General features: G+C 41.6%; 1 protein-coding gene across 1 annotated transcript in view; it reads right to left on the minus strand.

The window, feature by feature from the left end:
* Positions 1-6,179: 6,179 nt before the first annotated feature.
* PPP1R1C (protein phosphatase 1 regulatory inhibitor subunit 1C) overlaps positions 6,180-17,806 on the minus strand; it is a 57,465-nt gene continuing 45,838 nt past the window's right edge. Inside the window, 1 exon segment of the mRNA XM_052791344.1 lies at positions 6,180-8,038. Coding sequence (XP_052647304.1) covers positions 7,950-8,038 — 89 coding nt within the window. The 3' untranslated portion in view covers positions 6,180-7,949.

The following is a 17,806-nucleotide window of genomic DNA, read 5'->3' on the forward strand; positions in this document are numbered from 1 at the left end:
TTTTACCCCTAAAAATTCTTACCGTAGGTTGTTATTGATGGAATCACTGGGACTGTTCATGTTAGCAACAATTCTTCAGGAAGGGTCCGACTTTCAGAGGCACCTCCATGGCATGGGGTAAAGTTAATCATCCAAGTTCAGTGGAGCAGGGAGTAAACAGTGCCCCTTCCTACTCAGTTTGGAAATGAATGGAAAGAATCCCATTAACCTAGACATGTATCATATCCTAACAAGGTACATGATGGAAATAAATCAAGACAACTATTTTATATCATATTCTTTGCAGTTCCTTCTTCCCAGATGCTACCCCAGCTACATACGCAAAGGACTTTCTTCTGTTGTATAGATTCCAGAAGTCAAAGAAGCCACTACTGTGACCAAAATAACTTCAAATTAACAAATAAATCAATATCCCCAGTGGTGTCTGAAATGTGTATTTTTAACAGACTATACAGTTATTACGTGAGAAGGAGGAAAATGTAAGTATGACTAACATTGTTCAACAGCAACTTAAAGAGATTTAGATTTACAGTAGTTTAGCAGGCAATGGTTTGTCTGAGGGGGGGGAGTGCATCCACTTTTAAATCATTCTTTGAAAAATCACATCCTTGAAAACCAGTATGGAAAAATAAGTGGAAATGGCGTTTAATACTATAAGGAAAAGAAAGTGTCCTCTGTCAAACACACTATGCAAACATTTAGGCCACTTCCCTGGGATAATTTTACTTTCCTGGTCATTTAATTATTTAATGGGTCTCCAGATGATACCCCTTTTCCATGTCCCAGGCAAACATTCAGAATTTTTATCAAACTGTGAATGTCTAAGTAGTCCCCCGGGAACAAAGCAGCAAGTCATAACCACAAAGTTATAAGTGTGAAAATCTCTTATAAAAACTGGGTTTTTAACTGTTTTGGGCTGAGCTTTGCTGCAAAATACTTCTCTTGTGCTTAGGTAAGTCCTTTGCCTACAGCCCTTTTGTGGAGAACTGTTGGAGAACTTCCCATTAGCTGAGCTTGGATAGATAGTATCTTAACTAAATATGCTCTTCTGACAAATTACATAATATATGAACTTTGAAGCTGATGAGTTTCATGCATTTGTAACATCCTGTATAGATCATTATTACAAACCTGAAGTAATATAAAATTATACGTAAGTAAGGTGGTCAAAATCAAAATGTTGGGTACAATCCGGGCCTTGAGCTGGAACACGGTTAAGCAGAATAGGTGGTTTTTCCCCTTTTGTGTGGATTGTAGTTCTAAAGCAATCTCATCATCACATAAGGTCTAATGCTGATGCACTTACAAGCAACACTCCTGAACCTGCAAGAAGGACTTTCACTAGAGTAAGACTTTGGGACTTGTGTCATCAAATAACATTAAAGTATTTGCTATTTATTTGTATAAAGCCTGATGTGATTATCTTCATCCAAATTCAATGAGCCAAAGGGTCAAATTCACCTATGACGCAATTCCATGAAAACCAAGAGGCCCGGTGTCATTATACCAGGAATTAATTTGATAACTGGTTAGTAATTGGTTGTCTCTTGCTTTCTCTGTATTCAGCTGGTTTACTCATGTTTTCTGCAGTGGAGGGTACTCTGTGAGTCTAATGTCTCTGTACAAAGCACTACTCAACTTTAAGCCATCTTAAATTCTTTTATGGAAATTGTGCTTCCTTTTCTTTGAGATCTCTCCCCTTTGAGAGAGAACTGTATTTTTCTTACCAGTCAGAAATGAACATTCACCTTTATTGTTTGGGGTACTCCAGTCATTCACAACTGGAATGAAGGGCAGCATATTTGTGTCAAGCATTGTAATACGATGCACGATGCATCTTTATTTTAGCATTCCTGTCCGTGAAAGACCCCTATTCTGTTAGTCACAAGGTGGTCTGGGGTAGGGCAGAACTGTGACTGAAGCCAGAGTAGTTCTGGGGGACATGTGTGTGTTCTCAAGTAAATAGTAGGTACAGGAGCAGGGCTACAGAGTTGATATTTCCAGTAAATTAGAGAATGAAAATGGCAGGAGCAATTTAAATATTATTTATAATTGACCTTCATGTCTGTTTTTAATATTCAATCTGCTGAGTGTTTAAAAAAGCAATTAAAAGTCCCATATAATGTTAAAACCCTTGATAAATGTAATAAACAAATGACATATTCAAAAGAGAGAATCTATGTCCCATTAGGAGAGAAAAAGAAAGATGAGAGCAACATATGGCAGTATAATTAGCATGATTAGGGAAGCACATCAACAGAATTTATGCTGCAGGGAAAATGTAATAAGAAACCAACACACTTTCCTCACTGCCTTGAAAACTGCAAATATCACTCTCTGAAAAGGAGAGGATGCAGAAAGGCTCTCTGGCATTTAAAGCTGTAACTTGTGTTCTTCTGTCGTTATTAAAGATGCACACAGCCATCTGCAAACCATTTATTTTTTGCAGAGTTCACATTGTCCCATTGCTTTGATTAATAAGGAGCAATATTACACCTCAGCTGCTTTTCAGAAAGATGCTATTTTGGAAACCTAATTAATACTCATTCCACAGTTAGCTTGAGGTGTTCGTTAGTGCCAGATACTGAGTTCTTATTTGTTTCTCATTATGTGGAGAGTATTGCTTCTCAATGCCAACGTTTTTGTTTTTCATTTTGGAATAACCTTTCGACACTCCCGCTTCCCACAGCCCTCCCTTCAGAAGAGCTAATAACACCTGTCATCATTATTTTAACAAGCCTATTATGTCTGTTGAAGACAATGTGGGCTATTTACATAGACAGAGCTATCCTGATGCACAGCAAATATTCCTGCCATTTTCTGAACAGTTGGGCGAAAGAGAAAAGCAAAATTTAGAAACTTGGCAATGCAATTCAAATCTCAGCTTACCACTAAGGGTCAGCATATACTAAGCAAATGAATCATTACAAAATTGAAATCGAGTATGTTTGGCCTAGCAGTAGTACAAAATACTTTTTCTGCCCCAAAAAGCCCACCTTCTTTAATAAACAAAACAAACAAACAAAAAAAACCCTCAAAAAACCTATAGCAGAAATATAGACATTGAATTTGTATAAACTCCGTCAGCCAAATTTGCTGTAGCTGGAGATGAGTAGCATCTTACCAAGCGGCCTGAGGTTTAGTAGAGGTGCACAAATAGCTTGCTTGAGATTTGCCCAAAGTGCTGCTGTCCTCACTGGAGGGTAAAGGAGAGAATACAGCAAAACATAGGAGGCATTTAGCATCTACTTTGTTGCCAAGTAAAATGCTCTGCATGAAAAGGTCAAATGTAATTGCATGTGTCAGGAATCAACAGAACAACTGAAACTCTTACTGCAGTTCACCATTGCACTGAGCTACTAAGGAAAAAGAAAAAAAAAAAAAAGAAGAAAAGAAGAAAAAAGAAAAAGAGAACAGCTGTGGGCCTGGGCACCAATGTGGATGCCATAGGAGAGGAAGAAAGGGGAGCTTTAGGGACAGCATGTTTTAAATATGCCCTTACATTGTACCCCCAGGGTTAGGGGACAGATGATACCCTATGTACTTCAGGAATAAGGTCCCTCATAAAAACCCCTGTGTCTCAATCTGCAAGAGAAAGAAAACGAGGGGGGGAACCCTGCACTGAGCTAGGGCATTTCATTGTACGGTGCCAGCTGCTGGGCTCCTACAAAAGCAGCCGCACAGCCCGCAGAAGCCCTGCTTAGGTCCCTCCCCAACCACCCGCAGCACTGCAGCCTACCCAGACCAGCTCTGGAGAGAGCTTGGACAATCACCCAACAGTTTGCCTTGTGGAATAAAAAAAAAAATGCATTTTTTTTAAAGAGCAAAAGCCGCCACCAACCTGACCCTCAGTATTGTAGTCTGTTAGAGGAAGTGCAGATGGAGTGGAAGTTCCTTCCTTACTGACTGGCCTGGACCCTGGACACCGTGGGAGTCCCTGGCCCAAGCAAAGGCAGCAGGACCTCTGCCTGCAGCCCTGTCTTGGAGTCGACACAATAGTGTTGGATGTGATAGTTTTGGTTCAATAACACCAGTGGTGCAAGAACTAATGGAGATTTTTCAGTTTACATTTTTGAGAAGAAATAATGACAGTATGCGAAGACAGTGGGGTAGTCTTTGAAGACTTCAACAGCATTTATGGCAATCTCAAAAAAAAAAAAAAAAGCAAGAAATTCCATAATTAAATTGATAGCAGGATAAGAGAAGTTTTCCTGTACAGTACACAACATATTTTCCCAAAGGAAAGTGTGCTGTTGGCCAAAACCTGTGGCCATTCTCAAGCAAAATTCCTCTGACTTCAGTGGAAATTTTGCTTTAGAAAGGACTTTTAAATCTTGGCTCTTACTTTGAATCTATTTAAGTATTATCTGGTTTTGCACCTGGGAGAATAAACAACATATACCATCCTAGAAGTCAAACCATGGAATTTTTCCAAATAACTTATTAGCAGAATGTCTCAATAAATTTCTCTGAAGAGAAGAACCTGTCATGGAATAATAAATATAGCATAAGAAGAAGAAATAAGGCTGTAAAATGCAATAACAAAACGCCTTTAAACCACTGTACATTAATGAGTTAAGGGATACTGGGAAAAGACTGAGATCAGTCCGAGGAGACAGCTTCCTTTCAATTCTGCAAATAACATTTCCTGCAATACCTTGAAAGCAAGAGCAACAGCAAACATGGAGAGGGGAAGGGGAAAAAGACACAAATCAGAGTTGCTCATTAAGAAAGAACTATGTTCATTACTTGCCTGAGTAGTTTTTTTCTTCTTTCGTTTTCCATCAGCCCGTTTGTGGAAAATGGACTAATATGACCCATCTCTAAAAATCCTGCTCCCACCAAACCTGTAAGACTCCCCAGCAGGAGCAGGTATTGTGAGAGGAGACAGATCAAACAGCAAACATGCCATTGCCATTTTCCTTCAAGGTGTTTTCATATTGCCATTTTCTTTGAGGCACTTGGTGTTCACTAACTTTTTGTCTACTTTCTCCATCCCCATTGATTTGTTTACACTAAAACAAAAGATGACATTAGTGGATTTTTTGATTTTAAACCATGCTTTTAGTGACATAAACACCTCGGGCAACAATGATTGACCACTGACTCGCACAAAGAGGTCTACATTGTTCAAGTGTACCTATGTGGAGCTCACCATGCTGTGAGACAACCAGAGCTTTCAATTACATGCCAAAGCATATGAGAGGCTCTCTATCTAAGGCTGCTGTTTTTAAACGTCAGAAGCTGTGCCAAAACCCAGAAAAGACCTAGTTTAGTAAGCAGACTGCTTTTCCTGACCTTTCTTTCTGATTTCCCCACACCCAGATATTTCTGTCATGGGGTTCACTGACAAACCACTGCAGTGTTTCAGCTCTGCTTCATGACAAGCATGACAAGCACTTTTTTTTCTGGGCTCTGTTGTTTTCCTGATTCTTTCCTTATAGCTCCACTTACTGTATGCCTCACAAATGGAAGATCAGACAAACGAGCTTTGTTTATCTTTTTAAGCTAAAAAATGGCTGATGTATAAAAAAACGTGCATCCTGACTTTATCCTTCAGATGAGGTCCCACCAGCAAATGATGTCAGGGTGGATCCATAGTAAAATCTCTGCAACAAGTCCTGTCCCTTTGCCAGAAAGGACAAGTCTATTCCTGTAGTCAGACATGCTGCTTGCATAACCTTAGGTCAAGAGAGAGAAACATACAGGCTTCTAAAATGATAAAACACAGCTGGAATATTTAGAGATGGGGACATGATAAGACCTGGATTTAGAGATGCATCTAAACAGCAGCATGGCTATCTGAGGCTCTTATCAGACCTTGATGCTTCATCCAGATCATGACTGTAAAACACAGTTGTCCGCTCGTTACTGCAGTAACGATCTTGGAAACATGCAGATCCAGTTCAAAATAAATCTATTTTTTATTTTTTCCTATTATTTATAAAGTGTAATCATCCTCAAGTCCAGTAGTCATCCTGAAACAGGGTGTTCAGTGATGGATTCTCCAAGTTCTTATCATGTGTTTTGTGTTGCCTTTGAAATGTTGAGATTCCAAAGTGTTCAATACGTTGTCTTGGTATCAACTATTATAAATCACGCACATTTTTTCATTTGCCCGTAAGTCCTAGAGAGTCCTCATCTGAAGTCTGTGAGTACTGATAACCAGCAAAAAGCCATCAATATCAAAAGAGCTTTATTAGCTAGCAACACAGATAAATGGTGAAGGTTAAACACCAATGGCTGTTTTACAACTGGGAGTACTGTGGCAACGAGTGACTGTGAAAAGCCTAGTGCTGTGCAAAAGCAAACCTGCAGCAAAGCTGGGACTGGAGCCCAGCTCTTCTTGCTACCGTTCCAGACTTAACTGGTCCATTCAAATGGTTTCTTAAGGGTCACTTCCTTCTTTTTGTTGTTTGTGGCATAAAAAGCCCTCAGTCCTGTAAGTCCCATAGCTGCTTCTGTACAACTGAAGAGTCTTTCTTTCAGTCCTTCTTGCATACCCATGCTGAGCTGGAGTCACAGATCCTGTTTGCAGTGTTTCTACAGAAAATGGCAATGAAGAGGACAGATAGAGAGATACACATGGAGGGCAAAAAGTTGGCTCCCAAATATACAGAAACACTTGTTGACAGATCCTGTTCTCAGCAGGTCTTCGTGGAAGACCTCAATTTGAAAGCGAAATCACCATGCAAGGCATAGACAAAAGGCTCTGTGTTTTCATACACTTCATCTCTTTTTTCTTTCTTTTTTTTTTTTTTTTTTGCTAGCTCAGCCCTTTAAAAGAGACTTAAAGCAGTAGAAAGTTAAACCATGGGTAAAACTTTGTATCAAAGGCAAACAGTTAATACAAAATGACAGTGACTTGGTTTAAAAATTGGCCATTGATAAAAAAGGAAAGGATCTGTCAAGTGCAACTTTGAAGAAACATGGTTTTCCTTCTCCACCTTATTTCATTTTATGCCATAGAGTTTGCATGGTCTAACAAGTAAAAATGTTGGTATGAACCATGCCAAACTTCAACCAAAAACCCTAGGGCTCAGACACATGCTAAATCACTGCAGCTTGATATGGTATCATTTACTGGTTGAAACTGTGACAAACAGAGTAGTCTGGCCCTTTCTCAGAGAAGGCTGTACCCTGTACTTACTGCAGGTGATGAAGGTGAATATCAGCATTTCCTGTGGCTCAGCTGGTGTGCGGGACCCTGCTCACGGGTCTTGCGCACTCCTGTATTTTCCCTGACTCCCAAACTGAAACTTTTTCTAATGCCTCCAGATAACAATGATCTTGCATAAAGAGAAATTGTTTTGGCTGATGTGAATAGGTAACCTCAGACCAAAAGCAAGACAAGTACTTTAAGTGTTGCATATCCAGGGAACATGGGGAAGTGTGTCTTTGCATCCTTCTCTAGACTGAGTCACCCCTGCTTACCTTGTTGCTATTGACATTACTGCAAGCAACTCTAACTATACTGGTAAAAACTGTCCTTAACTGAAAGGATCATTTTATACGAACATTCCTCTGCACGCTAGACAAACCCACTGTACAGTATACAATCTTGTCTAAATGAACATATTATATATTTTGTAGCTTTAAATCAGTTTTATTTACAACAGGCCTTAGAGTACAGCTCACACGTGGTAGTTAAGCTCTGGCAGTACTGACATCAGGTCGCTAACACATTTGCAAATTACATTTCTAAGTCATAGAATATGAAAGAAAAATTACTTTAAAATAACTGTTTTATCTTCGGGTATAAGGATCACAGAACACGTTTGCAGGTGGCTGTAAAACCCATCCAAGGGCGCTCCCCAGGGAGCCTCGGAGCCGCCGGCACACCGAGCGCTGCGGTGCGGGGACACAAGCAGTGGCAAATGGTCTGACGCACGCACGGCTGCGCAGTTCAGTTACCCTCCATGATGGGGCTCGAGGCGTGTCCACGCCGTTTAATGACCCCACTCCTCTTCCCTTTCACTAACTCCTTCTTCTTCCTCTGGAAACGCTGAATCACTCTGACTCTTCAGATGCTTAATCCCTGAAAATAGAGAAATCACAGTTAAAGTTGTGTTAGCTGACGTCAGACATTGTTTTCCTGAAGGAAGAAACAAACAAAACCCCAAACTAATGGCAAGTTTTTTAATGCCCATACTGACTCCCTTTTTCACAAACCTCTTAGTTCAAACGATACTATGGTGTATTTCCAACAGAAATATTCTTTTCCTTCAATATAGGGTCTTAAGAAATTTATCATGTTTTGTTGAAAAAACTGCTGAGAGACACCTTGTAGAACAGAGCAGTATTTACTTCTCTTTTCCTTGGTAATCCTTGATCAGCTTAGTATTGCCCATCTCAAGTGAGTTAAAGGTTTTCAAGACTCAGACAGTAGACAAAGAAATTATTCTACTAGAATTTCAACTTGAGCCTCTTTCTGAGACTGGTCTGCTGAAGGTCATCACTCACGCAGACCCCGTGACCCCACGATCAGCTTCCCATGTACACCAGAGGTGTTCTCCAGTGTGCCTCCCCGTAGTCTGCACGTGACCTGCAGAGCTGTCCTTATGCAAAGAGAGCGTTGCACCCAACAGAGAGGGAACTGCTGGCACCGAAGCCATGACAAGATTGGATCTTTTCTCACATGGAGAATGTATTCTGTTGACCTCCAAATACCACGTGGGGGCTGGATGAAGAGGGTAAATACCTGTCATGGGATATTTGGAAGTTTAGGTTTGAGGAAAGTTGAGAAGTTCCCACTGCTGGCTGGTTTCAGCCAGCAAGTGAAGAAGGATCTACAAAAGTTAATCAAATTGCAAAGTTATTTTCCCTGTCCCATGTTCAATACAAGCAAGCAGGCCTCAATGAATGGGCCTAATGCCATCTTCTCAGCTCCACCTCAGTGTGATAGAAGAACTCAAAAAAGGAGGCAAAATCAAGCTGAAAAGATGACAGAGAGGAGATACCAGAGATGAATGGTTGTTATTTTCAAAAAAATCTAAACCAGCAAAAAATGCACAAGGTTAGCTTCAAGGTTCCCTAGTTTTTGACAAAAACAGTTGTAGTGGGAACATAACTCTTAGTAAAAAATGCATGATTTCAACAAAATGTAGGCCTGAATTAGGTTTTCTGGTGTCATTACTGCCATAACATGGAAACATTTTTGGTTTGATTACAGATCGTACATAGTACTACTCACCATTTCTAATTGTCAGGAGAAAAAGCTTCCCTTATGCATCAGTTCCTCTGTTGAGGAGAAATTGCATCCCAGCCACTTTAGATAACCACAGCTGGATAATCAAACACCCCACTGTCATAGCACTTGTAGAGGCACAATTTTCAAAAAGGTGTGCACCCTTAAGGCATACAGGGCAAGATCCATATTACATCAAATTGTGAGTAAGAGGAATTGATGGTGTAGGTCCAAGAGTCGTGGCCCCAGCGTCACTTAACCTGGAGGTTCCTACACTTCACTGTTTATGTCCACACCACTCCAAAATATGGGATAGTTTTTTCCAAATACATCACTTGAAAAAAATTTCAACGTAAGTTATTCCAGTTCAACAGTTACAAAGAGCTGAAAACAGGATCTTACAACAGGTCATACAACAGGAGTGCAGCCAGCTTCACTGCCAACAGGAGCCCATCACTGCTCTGTGCTGGGCTCTGGGCTCCTCTCTCTTTTTTTTTCCACACAAATGACAGCACTTGGTTCCCTGGGAAACTGTTGTTCAGACATAAACAAGCAAATAAATTAATGCTCTCAAGCCACAGTACTTGTAGGTGTGTCCTGCAATAATCAAACCATTTCCAATTAAGTAACTGTGATACACGAAGAAACACTTAGGGTGCTCAGCTACAGCCAAGCTGGCCTCTTTAGCAACACCCTTTAGTAAGACAAACACTTTAAATAAGATTTCACCTAACTATAGGTTAATGGACATTCATTTCAAAATGATGCTGTGTTTGTATGGCAAATTGGTCTCCTGCTGTTTACCTCTGGACTTACAGAGCCATTTCTTGCACATTCAGAGTACCCATCTAATAGCTACTATTTAGTACTTCAGACAGGAATTGCTAGGAGCCAGAATGCATCATTTTTTAGGGAGTTTTTCAAAGATGAAAAAGGGAAAGTTATGGACAGAAAAGAAGGCATGTGATATACAGTTAGTGTGATGAAGCTTCCTGGAACAGTATTTTTGGTAGGCATGAAGACTTTTGGCTATGTGGTTTTATTGCAATATTCAATGTTAAAATTGCAGCAACTGGAGAGAAATTATATCAATGAGCATTACCCATTGATTTTCACATAGCGGGCAGCTATCAATCTTATTTAATGATTTTTCATAACCTCTGTTCTACAGCCTGCCTTCACCTCTGCCAGTCATTTAATACCAGAGTGTCATTTGGAAGTAAAGACTCACAGGGTTTCCTGCATTGACCAATAAGTGCACAACACTCGATGTCATTGTTAATAAGCCTCAAGATGTTCTGACAGCATCAAGTTGTCAGAATTAACTGACCCTACGTGTGGCATTATGAAATAAGATGCTCAGGTATGCAACAAAATAAGTTAGCGTGAATCGACACACAGGTCATGAAAGTCCCATCAGTAACACATGGACATGCGTGACAGAAAAGGCTGGTGGCTTTCCTGAAAAGATACATTTCATGCACAAAGCATCAGAATTTACAGAACAAAAAAAAATTTGGGGTAATAAAAATACGTAGTTAAATCATAGCAATCATACTCTTAGATTAAAAGCTTATCTAGCCACGTAACATTGCAGTAACCCACCGTGGCTGCCCACGGTGGTCAGAAGACATTGGAGCTGGGCATGTCATCCAGGAGCACATTGGCACATTCATCCACAGCTCCTGCTCAGCTAAAACAAGTCAAGAGAAGAGGCCATTACAGTGGCTCTTGAGTGTCGCTCCAGCAGGGTTATTCAAGATGTGTGCCCTGCCCTTTGTCAATACAAAGCAAAGGATAAGCAGGTATCAAGGTGGAGCTCTATCCACAGAGATATTTTTTTTCTAAGTTGGATCTATTCATACCCAGTATCTTTGTTTAGCAATATTTAAATTGTTTGCTGAAAGCTTACATTCTGCTAGAGACCGAGTGAAAAGTTATTACTCAGGCCACCCCAACCATTTTTACAACTGCTACTATGGTAATGCTAATTTATTAGAAAGGATATTTCCTTCTCATTTTTTCAACCTTCATCCACCACCAACTCAGTTCATGCCCTCAACTTTCTCAAACAGTAATCAAGGAGGCACCAGAATGCTGTTGTTTGGGGTTTGTTTCTATTCACTGATGAAGCATGGTAGTAAAGGTGAGCAACAAATATAGACTCTAAGATTTTACTCACAGAAAAAAAAAACAAAACAAAACAAAGCCCGGATATTTGGAGGGATATATGGGGATATTTTAGAAGATATTGTTTGTACCTACAGCAGATCCCAGTTAGAAACATCAAGTTACTGGTTCCATGTAAACTACACAAGCTTCATAATACCAGTCGCAAATGGGAAGGACTGCAAATGTTGATCCACAGGGTCACCCTGTCTCATCAATGATGTCCCTTATTCCAGGCAGTGGGTAACTCTGAATTTGTGTGCACTGTGCCTGCACTGTCCTGACACCCTTTCGTTTCTCTCACTGCCCTGCCCCCCTGGCCGGGTTGCCCTGCCTTGCTCTCCCCGTGCATGTGTAGGTGGCTCATGGGGTCCGAACCGTCCCGCTGACCCCACGGGTCCCCAGTCCCCACCGCGTCCCACCCAACTGCTGCTCCCTAATGTCGCACCCTGGCTGGGGCTTTGCTCTTCACCTGGGAGGTCTGACAGCAAAAGCCCCTTCCAGCCACTTCCCACCACCCCCTGGCAACAGTTTCACACCCACAGTGTGTTCAAACTCACTCTTATTCTGCCTTAAAACAAAGCCTGTCTGAACACTGCCTCTTGGTTTCTTTTTCCCTTCCCCCCCTCCTCCTTCCTTTTGTGCTTCTAAAGCCAGGACAAGAATTGTTTTTCCTCAAAGGGCTCATATTTCACTGCAGGTAATTTAGTCCAATTAATGCTGATGAAGAAACCCTTAATGCCAAGCCATATTCAGCAGCCGTACACTAATACACTTTGAACTGGTAATTCTTTTTAGATGAAGTCACTGCCTTAAAACATATTTCTCGATTACTTATAAATTATGAGTGCAAATGGGACAACTTTCTGGCATTTTTGCAGTCACATAATAACATCTATGCTGTTTAATCAACAGCTGTCTTTTTGCTTCTCTCCATCTGACCAAAGCACCAGATTAGAAGGCTAAGCAGTGTCACAAGATATGAAATAACCAAGTGTTCCTGAATTAAATATCTCCTGGAAAAAAAAAAATAAATTGATTCGAGTAATTAAGGCAGCTCCCCATCTCAAGTAATTAAGGCAGCTCCCCGTCTTTCTTATTTAACACTTCTTCCTTCACCTCGCTTCACTGCCCAAGGAACAGTGTTGACATTTACCAAACTCAGGGTTGAAGTCTGGTTGGCAATTTGAATTCCCTGAAGTTTGAAGGGTTATTTAGTTTTATGATTTGGAGCTGATCCTCTCTCTACCAAAAACACATTTCCAGATTTTCAGAAGGCAGTGAAAGGCAAAGCTGAGCTACAGAAAAAGCAGCCTGATTTTCAGAGTTTCAGAACTCAGATCACTTTGAAATTATCGAGCAAAGCAGCCTGGCCAAAGAGGATAATGGCCAAATAAAAATGTCTATTTTATGCCAATCCGAAATGAAATATGTTCTGGATCCCTCAGCAAAAATGAGAGTATCAAAACAAAAATCATGTATTCATGCCACTAAACAGGAAAAGGAATTTTTCTTTTTTATGGAACATTTTGTTTTGAATTTATCAGTCAAATATGTTTTGACTTCTTGGAGACTCCTTCCCCATTATTTTCTTTCCCAACTGAAATGAATTTTTGAATTAAAACAACAACAGAAAAAAACCAAAACTAATGTAACGAAAACGAGCATCCACCACAGGTCTTTGGCTAACTTGGATGCATGGGAGACAGTTGTGAAGGTGACAGAGCCCAGAAGAGCTGGCAGGTCTTCAGGGGCAGCGTCCTCCAAGCACAGGAGTGGCCCATACTGATACAGGAAAACAAGTAGCTGTATCAGAGGACCATCCTGGCCAAGCAGGGACCCCATGACTGAGCTCCAATGCCAAGAAGATGACGCGTACAGTGGATGAAAGTCAAGACAAGGTAAAAATGAGGAATATAGAAAAAAATACAGGCCCACAATACAGGGATGGTGTTAGGAAAGCTCAAGCTCAGCTTGAGTTGAAACTAGCAAAGGGTGTCAGGGGCTACAGGAAGAGTTTCTTTCCCCCGCCTTCACAGTAAAAGAAAAACAAGGAAAATGTGGGCCTGCAGCTGAGTGGGGTGAGCGATCTTGACATAGACAAGACCGAGGTGCCCAATACCTTCTTTGCCTTGGTCTGGACTGAGAAGGTCTACCAGGCCTTTGTGCCCACAGACAAGGTCCAAGGAGGAGAGGAAAGGTTGAGTCAGTGATCGCTTGAGGAATCTTGACCCACAGAAGTCCATGGGGCTGGTGGGCTGCATGGGAGCGTGCAGAAGCACCAGCTGGTGTCAGTGTGAGGCCATTCTCTGTCATCTTTGAAGGGTTGTGGAAACCAGGAGAGGTCCTCTATTACTCTCCATGCATTATGCTGTGCCTGCAACACTCTATTTGTCCCTGCCCTGTACAAGAAGATGTTGATAGACTTGTGCAAATCTAGTGGAGGCCCCCAAGGTGGTCAGGGGACTGAAGTGCATGACTTGTGAAGAGAGGCTGAGGGACCTGAGCTTGCTCAGCCAGGAGAAAGGGCAACTTTGGGGCATCTAACAGCAGCCTGCCTGTACCTATGGGGAGGTTAGCCAGAAGATGAAGATGTCTGGTCATGAATTGGAAGAGAGTATATTCTGACTGGATATAAGGAAGAAATTATTTCCCTGAGTATATTTAAGCACCAGCATGGTTTCCCAGAGAGTCTGCGAAGTCTCTCTCCTAGGAGGTTTTCAGTACTGGACTAGACAAAGCCTTGAGCAATCTGGTTAAATTTGGTGCTGATTCTGCTTTGTGCATCAGGTGGGACTATGTGCTTTCCCAAGGCTCCTTGCAACCTGAATGACTATAAGATTTTATGAAATCAAAACTCAGTAAATCCATCTTATAATTTATAAAAGTATATTAACATTAACTCCATGACTGAAGGCTACATTTTGACCCAGGTGGAAGCTTCAAATGCCTCCTTTCCCTGGAACAGAGATGAAGCATCTAATTGCACCAGTCAGGCTGATCTCAGGAACAAGGTTTCTTTTCACTCCTTAAAACCACGGGGCCAGACTAAGTCAGCATTTCAGTACTAGTTTGGGGAAACAAACAAACTCATAATTAGGTTACGTGGAACACTGTGATCTATATATGCATATATGTCACCTATATATATATATATATATGTGAGCTATATATGTTTGTATTTGTTCCCAAATACAAGGGAAGAAAACAATGGGATTAAGGGGCTACACCGGACCAAGTGCTACTGTATTTCTAAAATCAAGGAACATGGAACACCTATTGCATGTGACAGATATACCTACAGACAAAATGTCACATAGAAATCACATCCCGCTTGTGGCCCAGTGCATAGAAATGTCTAAGAAAAAATTTAATTTCCTGAGAGGGAGGCATAGGAGTGGGCTGTCCTGCAGAGCAAGTCCTAGCACACCTACTGCCTGCTGCTGAAATGGTGCATCTTTCTGCTGGGGTTTCAGGGGCGGACCTTTTGTCTCAGTCACTCTCTGCTGGTGCATGGTGCCTGAGGACTGCTGACTATCATTGTAGTTAGAAGAGTATGCTCACTGCCTGCAGATGTAACAGGTTTTAAATGCATATACTGTGGTAATAAAAACAAAGCCTGTGCACTCCTGTTACAAAAGAAATTGCTTTCTTGCTCAGCTAGGCATCTGCACAATGGAAGTAACAGAGACTCTCAACACTCCACAAGATGTTTTGCCAGATGTTTCCAGAAGCGTCGTGTGCTCCATGTGAGGAAATGTACTCCCTTCTGCTGGTCAGTGCTAGCGGGAGAGCACCGAGGCTCTCCCTGTGACAGGCACCGTGGTACAGCTCAGCCAGGCACAGCCCACCGTCCCCTGCTCCAGGAAGCTCCCTGCTCTGAAAAACACGAAAGGCTTCCTGCTGTTGCCACCTCCAGCAGAAGCCGAGGACTGTCAGAGGCCTCAAGAGCAGCTGCCTGGCAGAAACCTCCTGCCACAGGAGCTGGGTAGTTATTAAACACTTTTCCTCTCTGTAACTTTCATCAGTTCAACAGAATACAGCTTAACCACCCTCCATTTTCAGCATTTTCTTCTTCATAGAAGTTTAGAAAAAGCAGGTTTAGTGATCTTTAAACATTCATTGTCAGGTGCATGCCCACTACACTGCCAAATTTATTTAAATGTAAGAAATACGTCTCGTCTTCCCTCTGCCCCATTTGGTGAAGGTATCAGAAACACAGCTGTCATTACTGGTCATCGAAAACTCAAAGCTTACCTCCTGCACACACACTGGAAACACACATCCTAGGTACTTTGACCTTCCTGATCAAAAATTTATTTGTTTGGGCAGAAAAAAATTCATCCCTACTACATAATTTTTTTGTTTTAAACAGCTGAAATACAGAAGGATATATATTCCATGCAAGAGCAGGACAGTAAACCAGTCAGGAAAATGCTATAGTTTCCCAAATGCCTATTTTGAGCTTTCTCTTGTTTCCTCTTTGCATAAATGACCTGCTAGCTATCTCCCTCATCTGTACAATCAGTTCCTGAAACCTTTAATCCATTTTTACGTAATTGGCTGGTTTAGACAAGCTCTCCTTGCATACAAGTCAGAGTTCAGTGCTTAAGCTTTGGTTAGTAACCCCTTAAAAAACATTAACCCCATCCTTAACCCTACTTGCCTTTCCAGCTGCTGCTCAACTCTTCTCCCTCTACCATTCAGCTCACCAAAAATGACGCTCACTGATTCCACCTTACCTTTCCCCCTCCCCCTCACACTACATCCTCCACTTCCTTTGATCAAGTTGCCCTTGGATGCAGCCTGAAAGCTTTCTGGCAAAGCTGCCTAGTGATCTCTGTCTTCATCTTTTCCAACTTGTTGATGTCTTTGCTTCTGAGACTTCTTTGCCCTGGTTCTTCTTCCACTGTTTGTAACACTTTTCCCATTGCCGCCTTCTGATGGTCCTTTTCCCATTGCTCCAGCCTCTGAGGATGGGTGGCAGAGGCTGCAAGTTGTCTTCTACTCTTACAGTACTCCTGATCTTCGACAGTGTACTTCTCAAATGCAGAAATAATAAGCACCTTTATAAAGATTCTGATGGAAAGAGTTTGTTCCTTCTGTCCAAATTAAAACTCTAGAGTGCATCTTTGGCGGAAGCTTGCAGCAGTCTAAGACATTATCTCAAAGTGGTCAAAATCAAGCTCTTGATCTGCAGTCCTTTCCAGAATGCTTTGTTCATCCACTATGGACAACACCACCATTTTTTCCTGATGTTCAGGCTCACACATTTCTGATTTCCATGCTTCACTAGACCACCATATCCAATTTTCATCTAAGTCTTGCAAATTTTTTTTGCTTAATGTGTCCAATATGGTCTTTACCATTCACCCAGTAAAAAAAGTCATGGAAACTCTCCTTATCCTGGGGTCTTCACTACTACCACATCTCCTTCTCTAAGCTTTATAAACATACCTTTGCTCCTGCATTCAGCATTCTGCAGTTACAATCACCTGAATAAGTTCCACGATCACTTCCTATGCCACCACTGAGCAACTCACTTTCCCTCCTGAGTTTCCTCCATTGATTCCCTCCAAGATATTTCAGACCAATGGTGTCTATTTATGCTTTCAAGGAAAATTAAGTTTCTTTGCACACTATGAGCACCGCCTGCTCTCATCTCAAATCAGGAACAGGTACAGCTTCAGTGCTCCATTTGCTAGGCTTTTAAATGAGCATTTTCATGCTTTCTCCCACATTGTACTGAATGCTGGAGAGATACAACTATCTGTCTCCACAGCCACTTCCAAATTCTCCTCAAAATTCTCAGCTAAGGACTTTGAGAAACAACCTGACAACATTTTGGTCGCCAGCGTGCTGGGACAAAGACTGTTGCATTCCTCCCTAACACTCTGTATCCGTTCCTGGGTTTGATTGCTACACTCCACCTGGGAGTTCCCTGGTGCAACAACTGACTTCTGTTAAATGTTTGAACAAGGTTTAATGCAGCATAGACCTAATCCCTGGTGTGGGTTCCTGGGTGCTATGTAACATCAACACAATATGACAAGAATTGTGGCATACAGTGATCAGGGGTGATTACTATGTATGAACTAAGAGCTAGACCATGACTGGTATTTGTATGCAAACAGAAAATATGTTTTACATACCTTTCCTTGTGTTTCTTCATTCCCACCTACAAGAATGGCTTCAGTCTGCCAACCGGGCAGCAATTAATTCATCTGCTGATGCTCATGTTCATAAATCACACCAGACCACCTGTGGCAGGAGGCTAGCCTTGCTTCTAAGCAGACCCAGCACAAGAGCAGCAGCCCAGCCTCACTGAGGGTAGCAGCCCCGGTCTGTCCCAAGGCAGCCACTCTCTTGGGTGGTCCCTGAGCCACCAGTGGGCCAAAGAACATCAAAAAGTAATCTGTGATGTGCCAGCAATAAAACACACAGACCCAG

This window comes from Harpia harpyja, chromosome 7 (genome assembly GCF_026419915.1).
Source record: "Harpia harpyja isolate bHarHar1 chromosome 7, bHarHar1 primary haplotype, whole genome shotgun sequence".
Taxonomy (NCBI): domain Eukaryota; kingdom Metazoa; phylum Chordata; class Aves; order Accipitriformes; family Accipitridae; genus Harpia; species Harpia harpyja.